The sequence below is a fragment of the Podarcis liolepis genome (assembly GCF_965112155.1).
Source record: "Podarcis liolepis genome assembly, chromosome: 15".
In the NCBI taxonomy this organism is placed as follows: Eukaryota; Metazoa; Chordata; class Lepidosauria; order Squamata; family Lacertidae; genus Podarcis; species Podarcis liolepis.
This window is the reverse complement of record NC_139566.1, coordinates 43,439,405-43,462,125: the sequence shown is the minus strand read 5'-3', so window position 1 is coordinate 43,462,125 and position 22,721 is coordinate 43,439,405. Positions and strand designations below refer to the sequence as shown.

General features: G+C 46.4%; 1 protein-coding gene across 2 annotated transcripts in view; it reads right to left on the bottom strand.

Moving 5' to 3' along the window:
- ATP6V0A2 (ATPase H+ transporting V0 subunit a2) overlaps positions 1-22,721 on the bottom strand; it is a 33,735-nt gene extending 11,014 nt beyond the window's left edge. Inside the window, exons 1-13 of one of the 2 annotated variants that reach the window (XR_014519481.1) lie at positions 22,203-22,620; positions 18,554-18,632; positions 14,010-14,107; positions 12,926-13,063; positions 12,535-12,635; positions 11,468-11,594; positions 8,121-8,203; positions 7,026-7,119; positions 5,457-5,669; positions 4,532-4,682; positions 3,838-3,977; positions 1,818-1,972; positions 696-783 (exon numbers count right to left, since the gene is read on the bottom strand). Coding sequence is in view for 1 of the 2 variants with exons in the window: in XM_083476682.1 (XP_083332808.1) it covers positions 696-783; positions 1,818-1,972; positions 3,838-3,977; positions 4,532-4,682; positions 5,457-5,669; positions 7,026-7,119; positions 8,121-8,203; positions 11,468-11,594; positions 12,535-12,635; positions 12,926-13,063; positions 14,010-14,107; positions 18,554-18,632; positions 22,203-22,319 (1,584 nt within the window). In the remaining variant the exon portion in view is untranslated. Of the gene's footprint in view, positions 1-695; positions 784-1,817; positions 1,973-3,837; positions 3,978-4,531; positions 4,683-5,456; positions 5,670-7,025; positions 7,120-8,120; positions 8,204-11,467; positions 11,595-12,534; positions 12,636-12,925; positions 13,064-14,009; positions 14,108-18,553; positions 18,633-22,202 lie in introns of both variants that reach the window. The other variant, XM_083476682.1, reaches the window with a different exon arrangement.

Here is a 22,721-nt window from a genome sequence, read left to right as displayed (position 1 = left end):
TGCTACAGTGGAGACAGCAAGGTGGTACTATGCTGGGAATTCTTTGAGGGAGAGGTTCCAAGGGGGCAAACTGAAATGAGAAAAAGGCGTTACTAAGTGGCTCTCCTGACAAGGGTGGGAGGTGACCAGGTATAGGGAACATGAACATGGGGGGGGGGTTCACAAAAATAGCACATAGTGCCTTTAATCGGCTACCTTCTGTGGGACAAAGCTGTTAGGAACGCAGGGCGCTGCCTTATCCCAGAAACAGGCCCTTGGTCCAGCTAGTATTGCCTATGCCAAGGGTGAGTAGCCTGTGGCCGTCTAGGTGTTGCTGGGCTCCAACTCACATCAGCCGCAAACAGAATGGTCAATGGAAAAAGATTATGGGAGGTAGAGTCCAGCAATAGCTGGGAGGGCCACATTTTCTCCATTTCTGGTCTACTGACAGCAGCTCTCCAGGGTTTCAGGCATAACTTTCTTCCCAGACCCACCCAGAAATGTCAGGGACTGAACCCTCCACCTTTTGCATGTACACTTCCTTAAGAAGTAAGGAAGAGTTGCCAACCCTATAGGACTATCCTAGCAAACAGAAATATTTATAAAAATTAAAGCTGTAAATCTGTTGACCTATGATTCAGAACCATAAAACTGTCATTTTTACTTTATAGGGTCATCGTTGCCACACAGTGGAAGCTCCAGGGAAGAACACTAACCGGATCTATGCCAAAAGGATAAGGTCCTATGAACACTCCAGTTGCATTTGGATTTAACATCAAATACTGATTCTTCATGTCCTCCTCACTGTTAGAAAAAAAAAGCACACAGCAGAAATAAGCCTTGAACAAAGATATTTGTATCACCACAATAGGCTATTTGCTGTCAGAAGCTTCCGCAAGATCCCACAAGGATCTTGTGACATCTTGCAGGTAGGGCTGGGGAACCCTCCCATTGGAAATCCTGCCAGTCAGTCACTCTACACAATGGTTAGCTACATGGAACAATAGTCCAACTCAGTATTTACAGCCTTCCAGAGGCCTTGTGCAACCTTCCCAGGAATTAAAAAGAAAAAATCACCTGGAAGTCAATCATGAGGGAGAAAAACACTCCTCACCTGGGAGAGCATTCCACAACCACGGGGTGGCCACTGAAAAGGCCCTGTCACAGGTCAATACCAACAGAGCAGCCCCTGGTGGTGGCACCACCAACAAGCATACAGGTAGCTAGTAAATATGTCCTTCAAGTGAAGGACACATATCCCTCTCATTAAATGATTGAGAAAAGCTACCACAATGTTTTAGAATGGCAGTTACTGGCTGTTGCTTTCCAGTAAGCCATTTATTATTCTGCACACCACAAAAGATACTTCATAATTGAACTGAAAGGCTAAAAAAATTAATCATGAAAATGGCAGGAACTGGAGGCACATTTCATTTACCGTAGAACATGGGTAGGCAAACTAAGGCCCAGGGGCCGGACTGGCTCAATTGCCTTCTATATCCGGCTTGCGGACAGTCCAGGAATCAGCATGTTTTTACATGAGTAGAATGTGTTCTTTTATTTAAAATGCATCTCTGGGTTATTTGTGGGGCATAGGAATTCACTCTTTTTTTTCCCTTCTTTTTTTTCAAAATATAGACTGACCCCCACAAGGTTTGAGGGACAGCGGACTGGCCGCCTGCTGAAAAAGTTTACTGACCCTGCTGTAGAATGAGTGAAAAGTATGCTGTGACAGGTTTAGGACACTGCACAAGTGGGGAGAGATACCTCTGAGCTTCCTATCTCAATTCAGTAGGTTGCTTTCACACCGCACTGGGTTTAACAAAGGAGTCACTCACCGCCACTCCACAGCAAACATTTGGGAAACGTTCCAGTGGGAGTCAAATATGTTCAAAGACTTTGAAAAACAGTCATTGTAGATCAAGCCAGTGTATACAGAAAACAGTCCCATCAGCAAGATGATGTATCGTCCTTGAAAAAACATCTTCATGATCTGCAAATGTTAAAAAGGACAGGCCCACTGACTGCCATGTGAACTTCAAAGATAAGACCCTTTGTTACATGTGCAGCACATAAAAGCTTTGATGCACTTCCAAACAATGTACAGTGGTGCCTTGCAAGATGAAATTAATTCGTTCCGCAAGTTTTTTCTTCTTGCGAGTTTTTCGTCTTGCGATGCACGGTTTCCCATAGGAATGCATTGAAAATCAATTAATGCGTTCCTATGGAAACCGCCTTCAGACCAGGTCCGGGGACAGTCTGTCCCCCGACCTCTTCTGAAGGCTGGGGGGGGGGGACAAGGGCTTTTCTTCCCACCCCCAGCATTTTAAAAAACCCCGGGACAGCGGAGGACTTCTCCGCTGTCCGGGGCGATGTAAAAGCCCCTGGGAAGGCAGGCAGGGGGGACAAAGACTTTTGCCCCCTGCCCGCCTTCAGAAGAGGTCCTGGACCTCTTCTGAAGGCGGGCGGGGGGCGAAATCTTTGCCCCCCCGCCTGCCTTCAAAAGCCGTCCGGGACAGCGGAGAAACGCGCTGCCTTTCTCCGCTCTCCCGGGAAGGCAGGCAGGGGGGAGCAAAGACTTTCGCCCCCCGCCCGCCTTCAGAAGAGGTCCTGGACCTCTTCTGAAGGCGGGCGGGGGGCGAAAGTCTTTGCCCCCCCCGCCTGCCTTCAAAAGCTGTCCGGGACAGCGGAGAAACGCGCTGCCTTTCTCCGCTCTCCCGGGAAGGCAGGCAGGGGGGAGCAAAGACTTTCGCCCCCCCCCGCCTGCCTTCAAAAGCCGTCCGGGACAGCGGAGAAACGCGCTGCCTTTCTCCGCTCTCCCGGGAAGGCAGGCAGGGGGGAGCAAAGACTTTCGCCCCCCGTCCGCCTTCAGAAGAGGTCCTGGACCTCTTCTGAAGGCGGGCGGGGGGCGAAAGTCTTTGCTACCCCCCGCCTGCCTTCAAAAGCCGTCCGCGATAGCGGGAAGCGCTTCCCTGCTATCCCGGACTGCTTTTAAAATGCTGGCGGTGGGGAGCAAAGCCTTTCGGCCCCCGCCGGCCTTCCTGGACCTCTTCTAAAGGCCGGAGGGGGGGAAAGGCTTTGCTCACCACCACCAGCATTTAAAAGAGGTCCCCGGAGATTTCCCTATGGGCTTTCTTCTTGCGAAGCAAGCCCATAGGGAAATTCGTCTTGCGAAGCACCTCCAAAACAGAAAACCCTTTCGTCTTGCGGGTTTTCCGTCTTGCGAGGCATTCGTCTTGCGGGGTACCACTGTATTTGATGTGGTGCAGTGTCCAGATACGCCACAATTCACAATTCCTGCAATGTGTGGTAGAAATTCAGCAGAAGCAGCCAATCTTAGTAAGGATGCAGTGTGCTTTGTGCATTCAACTTCCAAAAGTGGTCAGCCAGATGCCCCCAGGAAGATCACAAGCGAGGCATGAGGATTTGCTGAATTACATCTCTGCTATTTAGAATTTACCATCAGTTTATGCATGCCTTTGGGTGAGTCCAACACATGGTGCTTCCACACTAGAAAAAGTTGTCACCTTCCATACAACAATGGGTGAATGATTTGCCCTCCCTTGCCCAAGTCAACAAGAGAAAAAAGGAGCTAACGATGCACTGCAGCTCCATCCACCCCAGGCAGCTTGGCTAATGATCAGGACAATCAGTTGTCCAAAAACAACTGGAAGGCTTTCTGCAATGTTTTTGGACTACACTCCCATCATTCCTGACCCAGTCCTGACCACTGGCCATGCTGTCGGGGCTGATGGGAGCTGCAGTGCTAGAGGAGGAGGAGGGGGAAGAAGAAGAAGAAGAAGAAGAAGAAGAAGAAGAAGAAGAAGAAGAAGAAGAAGAAGAAGAATTCATCTGTACCTCGTCTTGTGATCGCAGAAGTTTGGGGTGTTTTTCATATAGTACCATGAACAAAGCAAACAGGAACATTATGAAACCATGTCCACAATCTCCAAACATCACAGCAAATAAGAAGGGAAAGGTGATGATGGTGAAGAGAGCTGCAAAATGAGAGGGACAAAATTTCAGCTTTATAAGCAACTATACATAATGCATAGCATCCATAAGCTGCCTATGCTAGCTTAAGTCATTGTTTGAAAGTGCCATAATTTGGCTCATTTTGGCCCTTGAAAGAAGGGAGGAAAAGCATAATCCAGCCACTGCTCTGCTCTTCCATGTTCCCCCCCAAACCCGGCCTTTCCATGAACATTTTTGACACACTCTCTTAGGCTATATGTCAAGCTTGTTGATTTCAGTGGGTCTTCTCTGACGTGCCAAATGCAATCTAGTTCTCCCCTATCCCAGTCTACTCTGCTCATCTGCTGCCCAGGGGGCATCTCCCCTCTGTCCACCTGGATGTGTAACCAGCTGAATTTACTTTGCACTCTTATGCACTCTGCAGCACACGACAAACCATTGTTGCTAACAAGTGTTAAATAGCAAACACTTTTCCATGCCTTGTAAAGATTTCTTAAGAAACTCCTGCAACCATTCCTAACAAAGGAGAAAAAATAAATCCTGCTTCTCAATAAGTATCTTTCAATCCATGACCCACCTGGATTAACTTCCCTGTAGCTCCCAATCCCATAAGCATCAACAATGTCCTGGAATCCAGAGGTGAATTTATTGGTACGTATCAAAGTTGGAGGAGTTTCTTTTGTTGGTATCGTGTTCATGAACGAAGGGACAGACGCTCCACTTTCACTCTGGTTACAGAATTTAAAAAAGGAGACCTGTATCATTTTTTGAGACGCTGGAAAAATAACACTGATTTCCACATTCTGTTATCCAGACAATGAGCATGAGCAGAAATGGGGTGGGGATGCGCAGAGTCAGACTTGAGCAACCCCAGCTCTGATGATGTACACATACAAAACTCTCCATGTCATTCACATGCTAGAGTACATGCTTCAGAACTAGGTGTGCAAACCCCTCCTCTGTAACCATGAGATCCAAATGTGTGTATGTCAGCCAGGGCGAGCCTGTGCAACTCCAGCCTTCCACCTCACCTGATGTCCACAGAAGTCTACAGACAATCCTCAGAAAGCCTTGCGGTTTGCTGAACTTCAGCCATAACCTGTTCATGCAAGGCACTGAGTTTCATTATCCACGCAACTCAGAGCCTCCTCCCTTCTATTTATAAAGAAATGCATGTAATTTATCATTCATACTGAAAACCCTGAATGCTACATGCTGCCAGTGCAACATTCTCTCCTACCATTCAGTACATTCAGCGCAGTGCAGTGGGTCCCAAGCCCACTCCCTCCCTGCTGAGATGAAGACAGATAGTCTCCTTGCTGAACGTCAGGCACATGATGCAGACCTTTTTACTCCAGCAGGCACTTTAAGAGGGTGTCTGGTTTTATGATAAATTTTATTGTCCCATTTTCTGTGCATTGTTTTTACGTACACTGATTAGAAATGTTAACAATTAAGTGGTATAAAAATAAATAAAGCAAACTAAAATTTAAATCACTTACAGATCCTTCCTCGAGGGCTCGGCGCATGTTTGGCAGGTCAGCCACTGGGCACCAGACCTCAGCAATCAGGCATTTGTTGGTGACATCAAAGCTGCAGAGATTCAGCACGTGGTAAATGGCTTTCATCTTCTTCACTTGGACATCCCAGGTGTAGATAGACTCAGACGCCTTGCTTAAAACTTGCCGTAAATAATCTTCAGTCTTATGCAGTACCTTTGTTGTTGTTTTTAGAAAAATATTTAAAACTATAGCAAGAACACTGAACGATCAGGGCAACTTTATACAAAGTTCACACAACTGCCCTCGCTAGCTATACTCACATAGGTCTTTCAGTATTGATTTTATCTACGGGCAGCTCAAAAGCTATTCCATCTGGCTTCAGGCGGCCCAACTAAAAATGCTTTAAAGTTGTAAGAAATAGAATAGGGTTGTACAGTCTTTCCATCAAGGGGCACATTCCCTCAGGGAACATCGGTTGGGGCCTCCCTGTTTCTGGATTAACTACTCCAGAATAAAGGCCGTCCTGCTACAGTTCACCCACATGCCTACCTCCAATTTGAACTGCCAACACACAAACATAAGACGGACCAAGTGGAGCAGCCCAATGGCCCATCTAGTCCAGGACCCTGTTATCATCGTGGCCAGTCAGATGCCTGTGGGAAGCCTGCAGTCTGGTTCCATCCCAGCTCAAGTGGAGCCCATCCGTTTTGCACTGGCCCGCCTTGTCCCGGAAAGTTCTCCAATATCTAAGAAACCCACTCCTCCCAACACCACTATCTCATCCACACACTGAGACTACAAAGAGACTACACTGAGACCTGTCTAGCTGGCCCTTAGGAACCAGCAGAATTTTCAGAGAGCCTCTGCAGATCAACCCAGAAGTGAGTCCCACTGGGTTGGATGGGTATCAAGAGAAATTATTTTCTTAGTACAACAGACCAGTACAGCTACTGGAAAGCATGTAATTATATTCTGGCTTGAGCTTATACACATGCTTTCACTCTCTCTTACACACACACACACACACACACAGCGAGGGAGAGAGCGCAGATGGCAACCAATTTCTTTCCAGACAGTTGGGGAAGTATCTTCTTTTCTCCCAAGCCATACAACCCAGATTTTTTGCCCAATCAGTTTATTTTTTATCAAATAAAGTATCGCCCTTTTTATTTGTTCTGAGAAACTACATAGAAAGAGGAGAGTAAATGCACTTTAAAAGGCAAAGGGAGGGGACCAAACAGGTAGGAATGACCTTTGATAGAATGGAAGAGTGTGGTAGCTACAACAGGTGTCAGGTGCTGAATAGAAGAGGTCTGTCTTTTAGATTTCTTAGGTGTACACATTTTATATGTAAAATCCTATGCCTGAGTACACATATAACAGCTCATAAACTGTAAAGAGTTCCCAGAAAGCAGAGCCAATGTTGTCAACACCTGTAAAAAAAGTGAAGCTGATCATCCCTCGTTTACATTAAAGTCCGTATGGATGAAAGTTGGCCCAACCTCTTCCTTAACATTCTTCCATGAGACGATTTGTGCCTGAAAGGTGCACCAGTAATTTTCTACTCACCATATGAAGATCCTGAATGCGAACCTGAAGTCCTTCCATAACTGTTCGGCGCTCCTCAGGGGTGCTAGGATAGGGGTAGACATGGCAATGGTAGCTGGCAAAAAAACAGAAATAGTTTACATAAAAGAGCCCAACATAGAAGAGCAGAACAGAACTGCAAAACAAAAGCAGAGGGAACTTAATCTGGTCTTGCAAAAACAACACAAAAACAAAGCCTAAACTAGTTCTGGAATATAGGAAGCTGCTTTATACTGAGTCAAGAGCGCTGGTTTATCTACCTCAGTATTGTCTACTCTGGCTGGCAGTAGCTCTCCCAGGTTTCAGACAGCAGCTTTTCCCAGCCCTAACATGGAGACACCAGGGAATGAACCTGGGGCCTTCTGCATGCAAGGCAGGTGCTCTACCACTGAGCTACAGCCCTTCCCCAACTTTGGACACAGAGCTGAAGAAGTCTGCCAGGGTGATGGATCAGCACAGCAGCTGTCAGACTGTGTACCAGGAAACAAAGGCACCTTGTAAGTTTTATCAGGGGTTCCGGGTTGAGAAGTTCAACAATGGCAGACAAACTCTACTTAAAGACTTTTTGCCAAGAATAATTTGCAGGTATGCAGTAAGGATCAGGGTTATGGTCAAATAAATATTAGTGTATTTCACTGCTCACCATTTTTTGCCAAATTACATCACAAAACATAGGGTGCACATTAGATTTGATGGAGCATTAGATTTGATTGCAAGCTTGAAAAACACTGCTAACATAGCAAATACTTTTTTGGTTTCAAGGCTTTGAAAACTGAGGTGTGCATTAGATTCACATAAATATGGTATGCTGCCACCTTACTAAAGCTAGGCAGGCCTGAGTCTGATCAGTGGCTGAATAAGAAACCTCCAGGGCACCTTGTGCAGGTCACCTTATTGCCACTGAAGAAATGCAAGATACAAATGCAATTAATAAGCACATATGTAGCCACAGAAGTCATGTTTTCAGGCGCATACTCAGTTTCCCAACGCCGATGCTGTTATTATTTTACAAAGTGGTCAAAATATAAAAATCTCAGTAGGAAAAAGTAAAGCAAATTAAAGTATGTTAATTCTTACCAGTCACATATTTTCTTAACTTTCTGGCCTATCTGTTCACCCCAATAAGATATTAAGAAAACAAACCATTTGGTAGGTTCTCCCTGAAAAGTAAACATAAATTGTTCAATTAAACTTTGGCCTACAGTTCCACTTTATTGGTGATCGACTAACCACTCATATTGAACCAACTGCACAATTTCTTTTAAAAATGAATTTTGGTACACAAAAAGGGTAGATAGGGGGTTAAGGGTACTTAAACAGACAAAAGACTGCAATTGGTCAAACTGCTGGATAGTTAAACTGACAATGCAACTAGAGCTGCTGAAAGAGCAGAGAGTTGAAAAACCTGTCTGGCAACTGTGATGACTCTGGCAAGAAGCACAGGGAACTCCAAAGACCCCATGTATCTCCTGAAAGGGTGGTGGGGAGGGAGGGAGGACGGGTGGGGGGAGGAGAAGGAAAGCGTGGGGGGGAGTTGGGAGGGAGGAGGGGTGGGGGGAGTAAAATGAACATGCTGGGTAAGGAAGTTTTTGAAGAAAAGGAAAATAGCTGTCCTTTACAGTGAGTCAAAAAGAAATGGAAATATAAACCGTGGGTTAACCTGGACTTTTCAGTAAGGTACTATAAGCCGAAAACTTTTGTTGTTGTTGTTGTTGTTGTTGTTGTTGTTGTTGTTGTTGTTGTTGTTGTTGTGTAAAAGTGGTTTTCTTTAGGGAGCCTGTACTGGCAAGTGAAGCCAATGACAAGAACCAGGCAAAGGCACACCTTCAAAGGTTTTAAACGTATAGACATGGAGTGCTGAGGAATGGTTCCCTGATCAGAAACCCTGAGTTGTCCACCCCAAGCCCTGCCTTATTTCTTCCCCTAAACATCAAGCGATGGGGGGGGGGTGGCTTAGAGAAACCAAGAGGGGTGAGGTTTAAGCGCACAGTCTATTCCCAGCCCCGGCAGCCTTTAAAATTTTACAGGGGGCTCCCGCTTCAAGTGCTACCAATGGAAGGGATGGCAGGGTAAATTAAACCCACACTAGAAGAGTAATAAATAAATAAACGGCAGGCACAATAAACAGCAGTCACAAACACACGCTGCAAGCACACACACACACACACACACACACACACACGACTTAAAATTAGAGAGGAACAGGAAAGGGAACCCTGAGGATTATCTAGTCCAACCCAAGCAATGCAGAAATATTCAGCTGCCCCAAACAGGGATCGAACTTGTAACCTAGGCATTATCAGTGCCATGCTCTAACCAACTGAGCTATCCAGGCTCTCAAGGACAATGGAGGGGGGAAATGCACAAGCACCCTGGCCAACAAATTAAAATGTAAGGCAAACCCACTCAGTCACCCAGACCAGCCATGCAATTGGACAGGTAAGGGCAATAGAGGGGAAAATGTACAAGCACCCTGGCCAGAAATTAAATAAAAACGCACTGTCACCAAGGCAGAGGCAGGGTAAGGAAAGCGAGGATACTAGGAAGAAAGAAAGACCTCGCTGGGGGCACGTGCTGGGCAGGGGAACAAGCTGCAGCTTAAGAAAGGTTAATTCGCACTCAGGCCGCACAAACAAATCAAGCACCAGGAGTGGGGGGGAAATAGAAGGTTAAATGTAGGTTTTTACCCGGAAAAGAGGACACAGCAAGGCAAACCTGGCTGCCTGGGTTTTTAAAGTTAAAAGGCAAGCCAGGAACCAGGCAGCCTCCACACACACAGACCCCTCCCCCGACTCCAAACCTCGTGGCTCTTCCCTGTGATAACTGAGATGACTCCTAGCTGATGACTCTCTGAGGGACGACGACGAATGAGGAGGAGGCGGAGCTAGCACCACAGCATTAAGCTGCTACACACGCCCCCCCCCCGGAGGCACCTGGTTGGCCACCTCCGGTGGGCGTGGGCGCCAGCCAGGTAGGAGGGGAGGGGGCTAATGCCCCCTACCAGGGGCGGGGCTCGGTCTCCCGCCCACAACCACTCCCCTCTCTTCCAGGGAGGAGAGTCTTTGATACACAAAAAGGGTAGATAGGGGGTTTTTGTATTCTGTGAAGAGATTCCACATGCACAAAGCTCTGGTACAGGCTTAACTCTTAAAATCCCCAATGAACAGCAAAATTATGGCTAACCTTATTGAGACTGCTCCCATTCGCCTAGTGCCCATATTTGAACAATATCACAAGAAACCATGTTTTGCCAAGACGGGAATGAGCTACAGCCTCAGGCTTGCATACTTCCCCCACGCTGCTCCTCTGGCACAGCTGCGAGGAGGGGTTCAGAACCTTTCATTTCCATTCTTTATTAACTGCACCTTGTCAGCTGATCTTAAGCCTTTAATCAGCGCTTTTTAATATTTTTTAAAGAAAAAAACTCCCGGTACTCACCATGAAGTTGTTACAGTAAGTGCCACACTTTTAACATGGGGGGGGGGGGGTACTGCATGCCCTTGAGCAGGGGTAGGCAACCTAAGGCCCATGGGCCACAAGCGGCTCACGGGGATCATTTAACCGGCCCACGAGTCTCCCCCAAACCGAACCGCCTGCTCAGCTAAACCGGCGCAGCATGGCACAGGGACTTGCTTCTGCAGTGCCAGAAATCGCACCTGCGCAGACGCTGAAAATCGCAGGCACACATGTGTGCACAATCCAGCCCACAGAGGGATCTCTGCTGGAGTGAACTGGCCCAGGCAAGGTAAACCTTGTCAACCCCTGCCCTTGAGTATCCTCAGAAAAAAATACTGCCCTTAACTATGCTTTGTTTGAAGCTTCAGACCATGAGCTACAAAGCTGGCTTGTTTCAACAAGCCATCATTAAGATTAACCATACTTTAAGGTTCAGATGAAACACATTGCATTTTAATCAAAACCAGATGTGAAAGTTTGTAATCCCCTCAGAGCTACTTTTCAGCCATGGTTTACTTCTTGCAGAAGTAACTCAGTTCAAACCCAGTTCAAATCATGTTGTCATATACTGTACTGGTTTGTAGCTGATCTTTAACCATGCTTTAGCTATTCAGACATAAAAGCTTAACCATGGTTAAGAACAACAAGTCACAGTTAAACATTATGGTTTGGATACTGAGTAAGCAAGTCACACTTAGGTGCCATACTTTTCACAAAGTGGGATAAGTTATTGTAAGCTGGCTGGAAGCCTCTTCGGCTAAAAAAAAACCGAATACAAATACTATTAAATAATAAATACTCCATTTCTACAGGATCCAGGTGTGATGAACTTGCTTTGGATCCAGCCATAACACCCGAGTAGCCACATATACTTTGCGTGCAGATGTATAATTTAGATGAGGAGGTGGGCTGATCCAGCACCGACCTTCAGAAACAGGCTGCATTATTTATCTATCCTGATTACTCACGGTATCTGGATCTTCTAGGCTCTCGTCCAGTTCTGAATAAGAAACAATTGTATATCCTTTGCAGACTCGCCACAGCATTTTTTCAAAGGCTTCAATTTTTGCTCGGTGAACTAAGCCAGATATAAATCTACATTGAAAAAAATACAAAGTATACTATAGAGCAAACTTTGTATTTTATTACATGAGCATTTGGACCAGAAAGGATACCATATTCTATCATTACATGCCAGTGAAGTTAGGAAGGGCTGGGCATTCACAGATTATCTGTAAACTAAAATGCCTCTGCCACTCAGGTGCACATGGAAACCACTAAAATTACACAAGGCCATACCAAGTGAGCTACAAGATCCCAGCACTTATAACAATTTTTAAAATCTACTAATCTCCTCCTTACTTAAAAAGACAATAGGCACATGAAGGGAACACAATTGGTTATCAAATATCAAACCATGCAGAGCTCAATTCAGTATGACACTGATTGGTGCCAAGTGTTAATACTGTCAGTTTGGAGCTCTGAAACAAGTTTGAGGCTGCAAATCTGAACTCACTTACTAGGGAGTAAAGTCTACTGAGGTTATTGGGATTTACTTTGGAGTAGGCAGGTTAACTACATAAAACTACGCTCATGCAAGCACTCACCTGCATGCATGACACCTAAACGAATAGGATTAATGCAGGTTTGCTTCCTCACTAGAAGGGAAAGACTAAAGAAGAGCTAAATTATTCAAAAAAATTGCCATATCTGTGGCACCATCAAAGTGGCCAGGCCTTCATTTTCATATAAATGCGAAATGACCATTAACAGTTAAGTGCCCAGCTGTCTACAGTTGTACCTCAGAAGTTGAACAGAATCTGTTCCGGAAGTCCGTTCAACTTGGAAACCAAGGCACGGCTTTCAATTGGCTACAGGAAGTTCCTGCAGCCAATCAGAAGCCGCATCAGACATTCGGGTTCCAAAGAACGTTCGCAAACCGGAATGACGGTTTGCGCCATTCAGGAGCCAAAATGTTCGACTAGCAGGGCATTCAGATCCAAGGTATGACTGTATAGACGTTTTCATCACTTACCCCAGTTTGGCACCAAGTCTATGCATGCAGTTGTAGTCCGCTAAGCGGTCCGTTTCTAAAGTTGGGAATTCTTCATAATTCGTAAGTAAACAGGACTCAAACTAAAAAGAAATAAATGAAAGAAAACACTTCTTCAAATGTGCTAGGGCTGTGCCCAAATCACAAGGGAGTGATGATCACCAAGAGAGATGGGAAACGAGGCTTAAGGCCACTGCATTTGCCTGCATTCAATGGCATTCAGTGCCTCACAGGACTGCAGCAAGGCCCACTGCTGCAAGAATCCAGCAGCCATTATCAGGTACTAGGTGTGCCCCGGAACCTGGCCTGTGGCTCACTGCCTCCCTTCTGTACACCCAAGTTAAGGAGCTTTGCCATGCAACGGTAACAGTACCTCAGCAGTTCTTCTGACAAAGGACCGGGTGACCCGTAGCATGTGGGTATATTCCGTCAGCTCAAGGAGATTCTTCCTCAGCTTCTCTTTATTTTTCGTCACTTCTCTCAACTCCACCTCCAACTTCTGCAGCTGCTCCTGCAATACAAGGGCAAAAGTGCATTCCCATTCTGGCTCCAGATGTTGTATGGCCACAAGTCCCATGACAGTCATGCAATTGTTACAGTGCTGGGCTAGCACTGGGTCTACTGTACAAAATCCTCAAGGCTCAATATTCCTTTCTGAAATAAGCTTATTGTTGGCATCCATCTGTTTCACAAGATATTGGAGGAGTACACCTTTGGGGGTCATGTCAAACCACTGGGGAGTTAGCTAGTCACTCTCAATCTTGATTGAGTCTCAGTTCCATAATGTAAAATTTGTTTAGTAGTTGCATCATGGTAGCTTCACAATAGTCTGCTTCTCAAACTCATTCCTGTCTGTTTCCCTTACCTAAAATGTACAGCTTTTCCTTCTTCCTCTCCGTCTTTCCCCTTCCTGTAACGCTGCACTGCTCTTTCCTCTTCTCTGCCTCTGTCTTCCATCTCTGGCCTTTTGAAGCGGCCAGTCCTTTGTGACTCTGCCTGCCCCTCTTCAGTCAACCAGTTGCACCTCATGATGTTTGCAAGCTCTGGGCACCCGCATACATCATAAGTAGGCACCACAACTCACTGGTATTCCCAATCAGTCCCACTACTGTGACTCAAACAGAAGAAAACCCACTAAGCCCCAATTTACCACACAAAATGAAGAGGGTATTTAGTATTTCTTTGGCAACTATTGATTTAATTCTGTACCGAGATGAAAGATCTGTACTCTCTATTCAATGACTCTATGCTCACTGGATGGGCCCAAACAAGTCAGTGCCTCAGCCTAAACCGCTTCACACGGTTGTTGTTACAAGATTAAAATGCTACTCATGAGCTTCTTGAAGGAAAGTTGGGAATCCGAGCATGCAAGCTCTCACAATTGGCCCAAAATAAAGGAAAATAAGTGGATCTATGACTACCCTTTAATTCCAGAAGATCCCCATTCCACAAAGTACCTGAATCTCCAGCATCTGCTTAAACGGAGGGGCAGCAGGGGTAACATCTCCTTCTGGTAGGGGAATGTCCGCTCTCTTAATTTCTTGCACAAGGTATCCTGGAATAAAGGAAAGAAATACTTTCAAAGGAGTATTCTAACTCATGGAATATTGTTCCACAAAAGGTTTGCTAGGGAATGGGGAATTTTTTCAACTCTCAGGGTTATTATCCTTGGGGAACTCTTGGCCACATTTGGCTACTGCTCTGGGAATACTCTGCACTGCAGAGGATGCTAAATACCTTCCAGGGCCCCCAAAGCTCAAGGAGGCCTCTCCATAAGCCTGTCAGGCCACAATGTTACACCATGTGAACTGAGATGTACAGTAGAATGTGTTCAATTCTTGCCTTGCAGAGGCTGCAAGCTAGAAATCATCAATAATTTATTTATTTGCCTTTATTAATCACTTCCTATGAAAGTTCCCAAAGTAATAAGAACATATATACAAACAATTAAAAGAATTTAAATATAAAACAATTCCAAAACCAATACAGACTGGGACAAAAATCTCCACTTAAAAGGCTTGTTGAAAAAGGAAGGTCAAAAACAGGGAAGAAAACTTTGAAGTTTCCAATTGTTTCTTTGCAACTGTGTCTCTACCCACCATGCATTGCAGGGGGTTGAACGAGATGTCCCTCAGGGTCCCTTCCAACTCCTTGGTCCCTTCAAGGTCTTTTTAGAGCTTTAAAGGTCAGATTCACCCCTTCAATTTGAGCCCCAAAAGAAACTGATTTGGATCCACTGTTGCACTTATGCCTCACTGAAATCGATGAGACTTAATTAATTGACATGTCCCATTAAGTCCCACTGATTTCAATGGGAATGAAGTGCAATTTATTTAGTCTGGATACAATCCATTGGCTACAAGAATAAGTTGTACAGGGCAGGTGTTAGTTATCTGATCATCATACTCCTATCAACATCCCTGCAGCCGCATTTTGAACCAGTTGATGTTTCCAACTTAAGGGCAACCTCATGTAAAGAGCAATACATGCATGGAGCAATTTAACACTTGACAAAGCTGTTGAAGGTGGGTCACTTACATAGTCACCTGACAGCAAATTTCAAAATCTGAGCACTTGGTAAAACTAACAACTGTGTTAAGCCAGCAGTTTAAAAGCATGAGAATGCAATTTGCAACACAGAGCAATGCTTTCAGCAATGCTAAGGATTTAAATAGCTTCTAATCACATTGTTTGTTAATAGGCTTATCTCATTTCCCTGAAAGGCCAAGGGGGGCGGGGAATGATCGATGAACCAACAGCTCCGATTTCTGGAAAGGGAAATAAGCATGAAAGCTGAAGCAAGGGTGGCTTCAAGTAACAAGAACTGGGCCTGGACCTCAGCCACTATTCTTGCCTAGGTAAACTCAGTTTCAAATTGGTAGACTACAGGGGCGCCGACTTATAAAAAATATTGGGGGGGCCCATACCGGGGTCCTGCCGCTGGTTCGCTCGGGTAGCCGGGAGAACGCAGTTCGAGGTGGCGGTGTTGGGGAGAGACCCTCGCTCAGGGCGCCACTAGACTTGGCGGCCGGTGGCCTATCGGGGGGGGGGGGTTTGGAGCGTATTTTGGCGGAGCGATTGGGGAGGAGGGGGCTTGTTGCCGGATTCTTCAGCTGAGCCGGAGATCCGCTGCTGGGGGTCCCTGGGCCGAGTTGTGAGCATGGCCTGCTGAAGGGAGATCCAGCCGATTGCGCGACGGGGACGGCCGGGGCTCTCCGGCTAGGGCGCGCGGCTGGCTGGCTGGCGAGGGAGCAGGTGGGGAGGAGGCGGGGGTCCTCACTCTCTTAGGAAACGCACCCGTGCGCCCGATTGCCACGAAGTCCGAAGGGTGCGTGTGTGGAATTAAAAAGCAAAAACGAGATACGGGCAGGGCAGGCAAAGAATTTTCCGCAAGAGGATGGAGGGCAGGTTGAAGAGAAAATCACTCAGGATGAGACAGTCAAATCAGCCATGATAAAATGGGCTCAGGATATTGGGTATAACATCATGTTTGAGGACTGGGAAAGGTTATGGACCACCGGAATGAAATTCACGGCATGTAATGCCTTGAAGGAAAATATTATGAAAATGATTTATAGGTGGTACATGACCCCAGTCAAGCTTGCAAAAATATATCACCTGTCTGATAATAAATGTTGGAAATGTAAGGAGGCTGAAGGGACATTCTTTCACCTCTGGTGGACTTGTCCAAAAGTGAAGGCCTTCTGGGAAATGATCTATAATGAGTTAAAAAAGGTATTGAAGTATACCTTTCCCAAGAAACCAGAGGCCTTCCTCTTGGGCATTGTTGGCCAGAAAGTGTTAAAGAAGGATAGAACTTTCTTTATGTATGCAACTACAGCAGCAAGAATACTTATCGCAAAATATTGGAAGACACAAGATTTGCCCACACTGGAAGAGTGGCAGACGCAATTGATGGACTACATGGAACTGGCTGAAATGACTGGCAGAATCCGAGATTTGGGAGAAGAAACAACGGAAGAGGACTGGAAAAAATTTAAGGACTATTTACAAAAACAATATAAGTTGTATGAATGTTAAAAATTTACACGATTCGGAAACTATAGCTTCAGCAATTAGATTTGGGAAACAGGAAATTATATTTTAAGTAAGAAAAGGTCAAAATCTAAGGTAATACTATGTTTAATTTAAGATATAAGTAACTGATGAAAAGTATGTTAAATTTAGAGGTATAGTATTTGAAAAGTACAAAATAAGGTACGAAACAAGGTAATAATTTGCTGATATCTTTATTATAAAGAATGCAGGGTAAGGGAGATGCGAGGAAGTCCAGTTAGTTATATAAAAAATGTGCTGAATGGTTGGTTTTCTTTTCTTCTTTTTCTTTTTTTTCTTTTTCTTGTTCTTTTACTTTTTTCTTCAGTGTATGTTTCTAACTTTGTATTTGAAAACTTAATAAAATATTTATAAAAAAAGAAGAAGAGAAAATCCTTTCGCTTTTCTGGGGCGCAGGGAAGTCTCGGAGCCGGAGGTTGGGGAAGGGACCCCCTTTGCTCTGCCCTCTTCTCCCGTCTTAGATTCGCATGGGGGTCCCCGCCCGAGCTTGCCTGGCCACCGGGCCACACAAGGGCCGCGCTCTACGCGGCGCACCTTGCTAGCCGCGCAGCTGTCCTCCGCGGCTGCGGAGCGGCCCTGCGCCGGTGCCCAGCTCCTCTAGGCGCCCGCTGCGCTGCCAATGACAAGCGGGCGACGTCGCGGGCGGGGAAGGCGTCGCTTTCTTTCCCGATCCTTCATCCTCCCAGTCTTCCAGCCCTTTTTTGGGTTGGAAGCTCGTCTCGTTCGCCCTTCTCCTGTCTTCACCCTGCGCGCAATTTTCCTCCCTCGTCTCCCTCCCCATTTCTCCTTCCTTCCTGACTGACTGACTGACGGGCTTGGGCTCGGGCTTCGGGTCGGGCTCTGGCTCTGGCTCGGGCTTCGGGTAGGGCTCGGGCTCAGGCTCGGGCAGCCACAGCGTCGGCGGTGTTGGCGATCGGCGGCGCGGGGGGATGGCCCTCCCGGGGGAGCCGGCGCTGCTCAATGGGGTTGCCAAGGAGACAGGCCGGCCGCCCCCCTCCCCCGGCCCGGCGCCCCCGCCGCACCGGTGCCCGTTATCGAGCTGGTGCGCGCCGGGCGCCCTATAAAAGCCGCGGACGCGCCCACCACCGCCCAAGATTATTGGGGGGGCTGAGCCCCCCCAAACGAATTTTTGAGGGGGCTCGGGCCCCCTCACGCCCCATGGAGTCGGCGCCTATGGTAGACTACAGAATACACACCTATCTCAGTGAAACATGAGCCCCCCAAAAGCAGCACAAAATAGCTATTGTTATTCTAGGCTGCATCAACAGAAGTATAGTGTCCAGATCAAGGGAAATACTAGTGCGTCTCTATTCTGCCTTGGCCAGACCCCACCTGGAATGCTGTGTCCAGTTCTGGGCACCACAGCTTAAGGATAGAGGCAAGCTGGAACGTGTGCAGGAGGGTGACCAAGATGATGCAAGGGTCTGGAAACCAAGCCTTATAAGGATCGGTGGAGGGAGTTTAGCCTGGAGAAGAGGAGACTAAGAGGAGATATAATACCTGTCTTCAAATAAATGAGGGGCTGTCAAATGGAGGGTGGAGCAAGCTTGTTTTCTCCTGCTCTGGGGGGTAGAATCCAAACCAATGGATTCAAGTTACAAGAAAGGAAGAACTTTATGATGGTAAGCACTGTTCAGTAATGGAGAAGACTCCTTTGGAAGGTGCTAGACTCTCCTTCACTAGAGTTTTTAAAGCAGAGGTTGGAGATTCCTGCATGCATTGCAAGGGGTTGAACTAGGTGACCCTTGAAACATCTTCTAAGTCTACAATTCTATGATTCTATGACACATGTGAAATGTGACCCTGAAATGGACCTCCCTACAGAGGAACAACCTTTTGCCAGGGTAATCAGGTATGTCTCCCTCCCCCAGTGTTTAATGCATGATGAAGAAGCAGTCAGCCACCCTGCAGTTCCCAAGTTTACCAAGTATCCTTTCCATCTCTTCACACTTCTTTACTTCACCCACATATTTCCGTTGGAAGACACTGGTGCTTGGATTGAGCTAGAAAAAAGGAAAATGTTATTTGCCCCAAGATCCAACTTAAAAGCCCTTTGCATCAATATTTACAGTAGGGGTGGGGAACCTGGGGCCCTCCAGATGCTGCTGAAGCACAACGCCTACAATCCTGGACCATTAGCTCATACCAATAACTAACTTTGGAGGGTACCAGATTCCCATTCCCTGGTTTGCAAAAATCAATTCTAGAGACACATATTACAAAAATAGCTGAAACTGGGTACCCAACAGCCATTCTATTTTCACCTCTGTTCTACCTCCACTGCTGGAGACAGGATGCTTCTGAATGCCAGTGGCTGGGAATCATGAGTGGAGAGAGTGGTGGCATCCATGGCCTCCTTGTGGGCTTCCTGTGGACTGCAGTTGGCTCAAATGGAAACATGATGCTGGAGTCATGGGCATTTGGCCTGATCCCTCACGGCTGTTCTTACGTTCACAATCAAACATCCAAGTTCTGAGATCAACCCTCCCTCACCCCTAATCCTGCTAAAAATACTTTTATTCTTTTAGAAGAAATTCCATTCAAAAACTGAAGGGTACCCAAGCATTAGTACTACATTACAAGTTTATACCACTTTTCTGTGAACAGAAGATCCCTTGCATTGCTTTTGAAATTCTCAGTCTCAAAAACCTATGTGTGCCATCGTCCGAGATATGTTAATTAAAGGAAGAGAAACCCAAACTCTCCTTAAGCACACAAAAATAATTTGTGTTGTATAAATCCTGGCCAAAGGGCTCCATTACTATATATGGGTGTATTATAGTATTTAAATTCTGAATTCAGCTTTTGTTTACAAAATGATGAAGGCTGCAATATGAATAGTCATCTATAAGACTGCACTACTAATTTACAATTCTCTAACATAGAACCACACAAAAGTGTAAGAAAAGACAATCAACATAACCAGGGGCTAAATAATTTTCTCTACACGTAAAGGTGAATGAACCCTAACATGAGGGAAACCCACATGGATGCTCAGTTTCCAGGTCTGAAAATTGGCTTTCTGCAGTATTAGTAAACATGTGTAGAAGTTTGGGCTATAAGTGTTAAATAGTACAAAATATCTATGGTGCTTAATTATTACATATCACGATATAATTTTTTAATGAAAAAACATCTGAGGATGCAGACTCTGGTACACCAAAGTTTATGGTGGTATAAATACAAAGTGCAGCAAGCTAACAGCTACCCCTCTGGAAATTGTATGATAAACTATGGTTAAAAGGAGGCTAGTGAAGATTATCAACTCCTCCAAACAAGATTGTAAAATCAATGCACTTAATTTTAATTTACAGGTGAGTTCCCATTCCATTCTGGGCCTGTGAACATATACAAAATCACATAAAATGGGGAGCACTCTGGAGAGTCCTCCTCAAACAAGCCCCATGGTCCCTCCAGCTCATGCAAGATAGAGAGTCAGCAGAGCTGGCCCAGCTGACACGTGCGGGGACAGCTGACACTCACAGGAGCTGGACTGATAGCGGGCCTCAGCTGACCAACGCGCAGCATCTGGGCCAGCTCCGCCACACCTCCAGCTCCCACAAACTGGAGGGTCAGTGGGGCTTGGTTGACCAGGTGCTCCCCATTTCTTTCCAGCTACCACCTCCAGGTACCTAGCACTGTGCAGGTGCACAGGAATGAACAAGTAACAATGCACATAAATGAGGATTTGCTTGACCCTTTGTTTTACATCTGTCTTCCTGCAGTTTTACAGCAGATATGCAAAAACCACATTAACACTTGAACTAGTTTCAGTTTGAGGCTTAATATATATTAATAAATATATGTTAAGCCTCAAACTGAAACTAGTTCAAGTGTTAATCTGATATTAGTGCTTCAGTGAGAAAGTGGTTTTTGCATATCTACTGTAAAACTGCAGGAAGACAGGTGTAAAACAAAGGGTCAAGCAAATGATTATTTCAACACAATAAATTATGAACTAACATCTTCAAGAGCCAAGCCATAATTCCATATTCTGTTCACCAGCTTCTAAAGGTAGGCCTAGAATGTCTGAGTCATAAAACCAATAAGCAAATGTAATAAAGACAAGGAAATAATGAACTTCTCAAACGACTTCTGTTAATCAGTAAATGTTTTGGATCCTGGCCATTCCTATTACCAGCATGGAAGAAATGTTGTATGGAGCATCCCAAATGTTGGAAAGTAGGACCCAATTAAACAACAAAACCCACAACGGGGCCCCCTAATACAACGCATAACAGCAAATCATTCACTATTCCCAGTTAAGCACCTGGTTATACAAGAGCACTAAAAGTTTTTTCCTAGACTGTATGGGTTATAAGGCTTGTGAGAACAAGAAAATTGGGCTCACACATACAGAACTAGCTGGACGATACAATGGATCCTGGCCATCTTTATAAATAATTTGGATAAAGGTATTGAGGGGATGCTGATCAAATTTGTAATTTTAACTTTCTGTTGGAAGCCCCCCAGAGCGGCTGGGGAAACCCAGCCAGACGGGCAGTGTAGAAATAATAAATTATTAATATTATTATTCTTTGCAGATGACACCAAAGTGGGAGGGGTAGCCAATGCCGCTGAAGACAGAATTGGGATAGAAGGTGACCTTAACAAGATTGAAGAACTGGACCAAATTTTAAATAATGAATTTTAACGGGGACAAATATAAGTTTCAACACTTAGGCAGAAAGAACCTACAATCCTGTGAGGTAAGTAAGCCTGAGAGATGGCAATCAGCCCACAAGAAGACTGAGCTGGGAGCTGAATCCTGCCCTCCATCTCTACAGTATGTGGCCTTCCCAATATTTCTGGGCAACTCACCGCTATCTGCAGACTTTGGCTATGCTGGTTGAGGCTGACAGGAGCTGGAGCCTCCAGTGTCAACTGTAAGGAGCACACCTCTTCTCCACTTATTCACAGGGCTGCCTGATTTCTTTTTAAGGCTGCTCCACAACTTCAGCCTTTCTCAGACTTGGGTTCCCAGATGTTGCTAGACTCCAAGTCCTTTCATCCCTAGCTAGCAGGCCCAGTGGTCAAGGATAATGGGGGTTGTAGTCCAACAACAGCTAGGGACCCAAGTTCAAGAAACATCAGTTTACAGTGTGGCAGCACCAAAGCTCTGAAACTCCCTGCCTATTGATATCAGGCAGGCACCTTTCACAGAACCACAGAATTGTAAGGGACCACAATAGTCATCAAGTCCATCCTCCTAAAATGCAGAAATCCTATCCGCAGCTGTCACTAGGCGGGCTTGAACCGCTAACCTTCTGGTTAACAGCCAGACAAGCTGCATTCTCTTCGGGGCCTGATAGAGGAAGAAGTTGTTACTTAGACAAACCTGCCCAGGTGTTTAGAAAGCCTGTAGGGGCTTTTAGTCTCGATTCTATGCTGGCCTTTAACTTTCTGTATGTTTTAAAGTTGAAAAAAAAGTGATAGTTTCATTGTTCTGTTTTTTTGTAAACCGCTTTGAGGGGTTCCTTCTCGGCACGCCCCGCCCCCCCCGACAATCAAGCAGCGCATAAACTCCATGAAGCACCAAATGCAGGCGCGCGCCTCGTGTCGCCTCCACTCACGTCTCGGAAGTGGGCGAGGCCGCGCTCGCCCAGGGCGCTGAGGCACTCGTAGGCCGAGCCCGCCTGGAGGAAGAGCTGCGCCAGGCACATCGCCTCGCTGCGGAAGAGGGAGCCCATGGCGGAGGGAGCCCAGGCCGGGCCTGAGGAGGCGCAGCGGGAGCGGCAGAGGCGGCGTCACCGGTCTCCTCGGCGCCGCCTCCGCTCCGCCGTCGCCGCTGCTGCTGCTGCTGCCGTCCCGCTGCGGAGGCGGCTCCGGGGACTGGCGGGTCCCCCGCTGCCCGGTGCCATGGAGAGGAGGCAGGCGAGGGGGACGGAGACCCGAGTCGCCCCGAGTCCCGCGGCTTCCGGCTTCTCCTCACAGGTCCAGGCGCTGCCGAGAGAGAAGGGGCGGGGAAAGCCTAGAGCGGCCACCGCACGCTCACCTCGGAAGTTCCGGTCAATAAGACAGCGCCATTGGCCCGGGCGCTCTGCCCCTCGGCACCTCTATGGCGGGCCCAAATGTCGTCTCTGTGGTAGGGA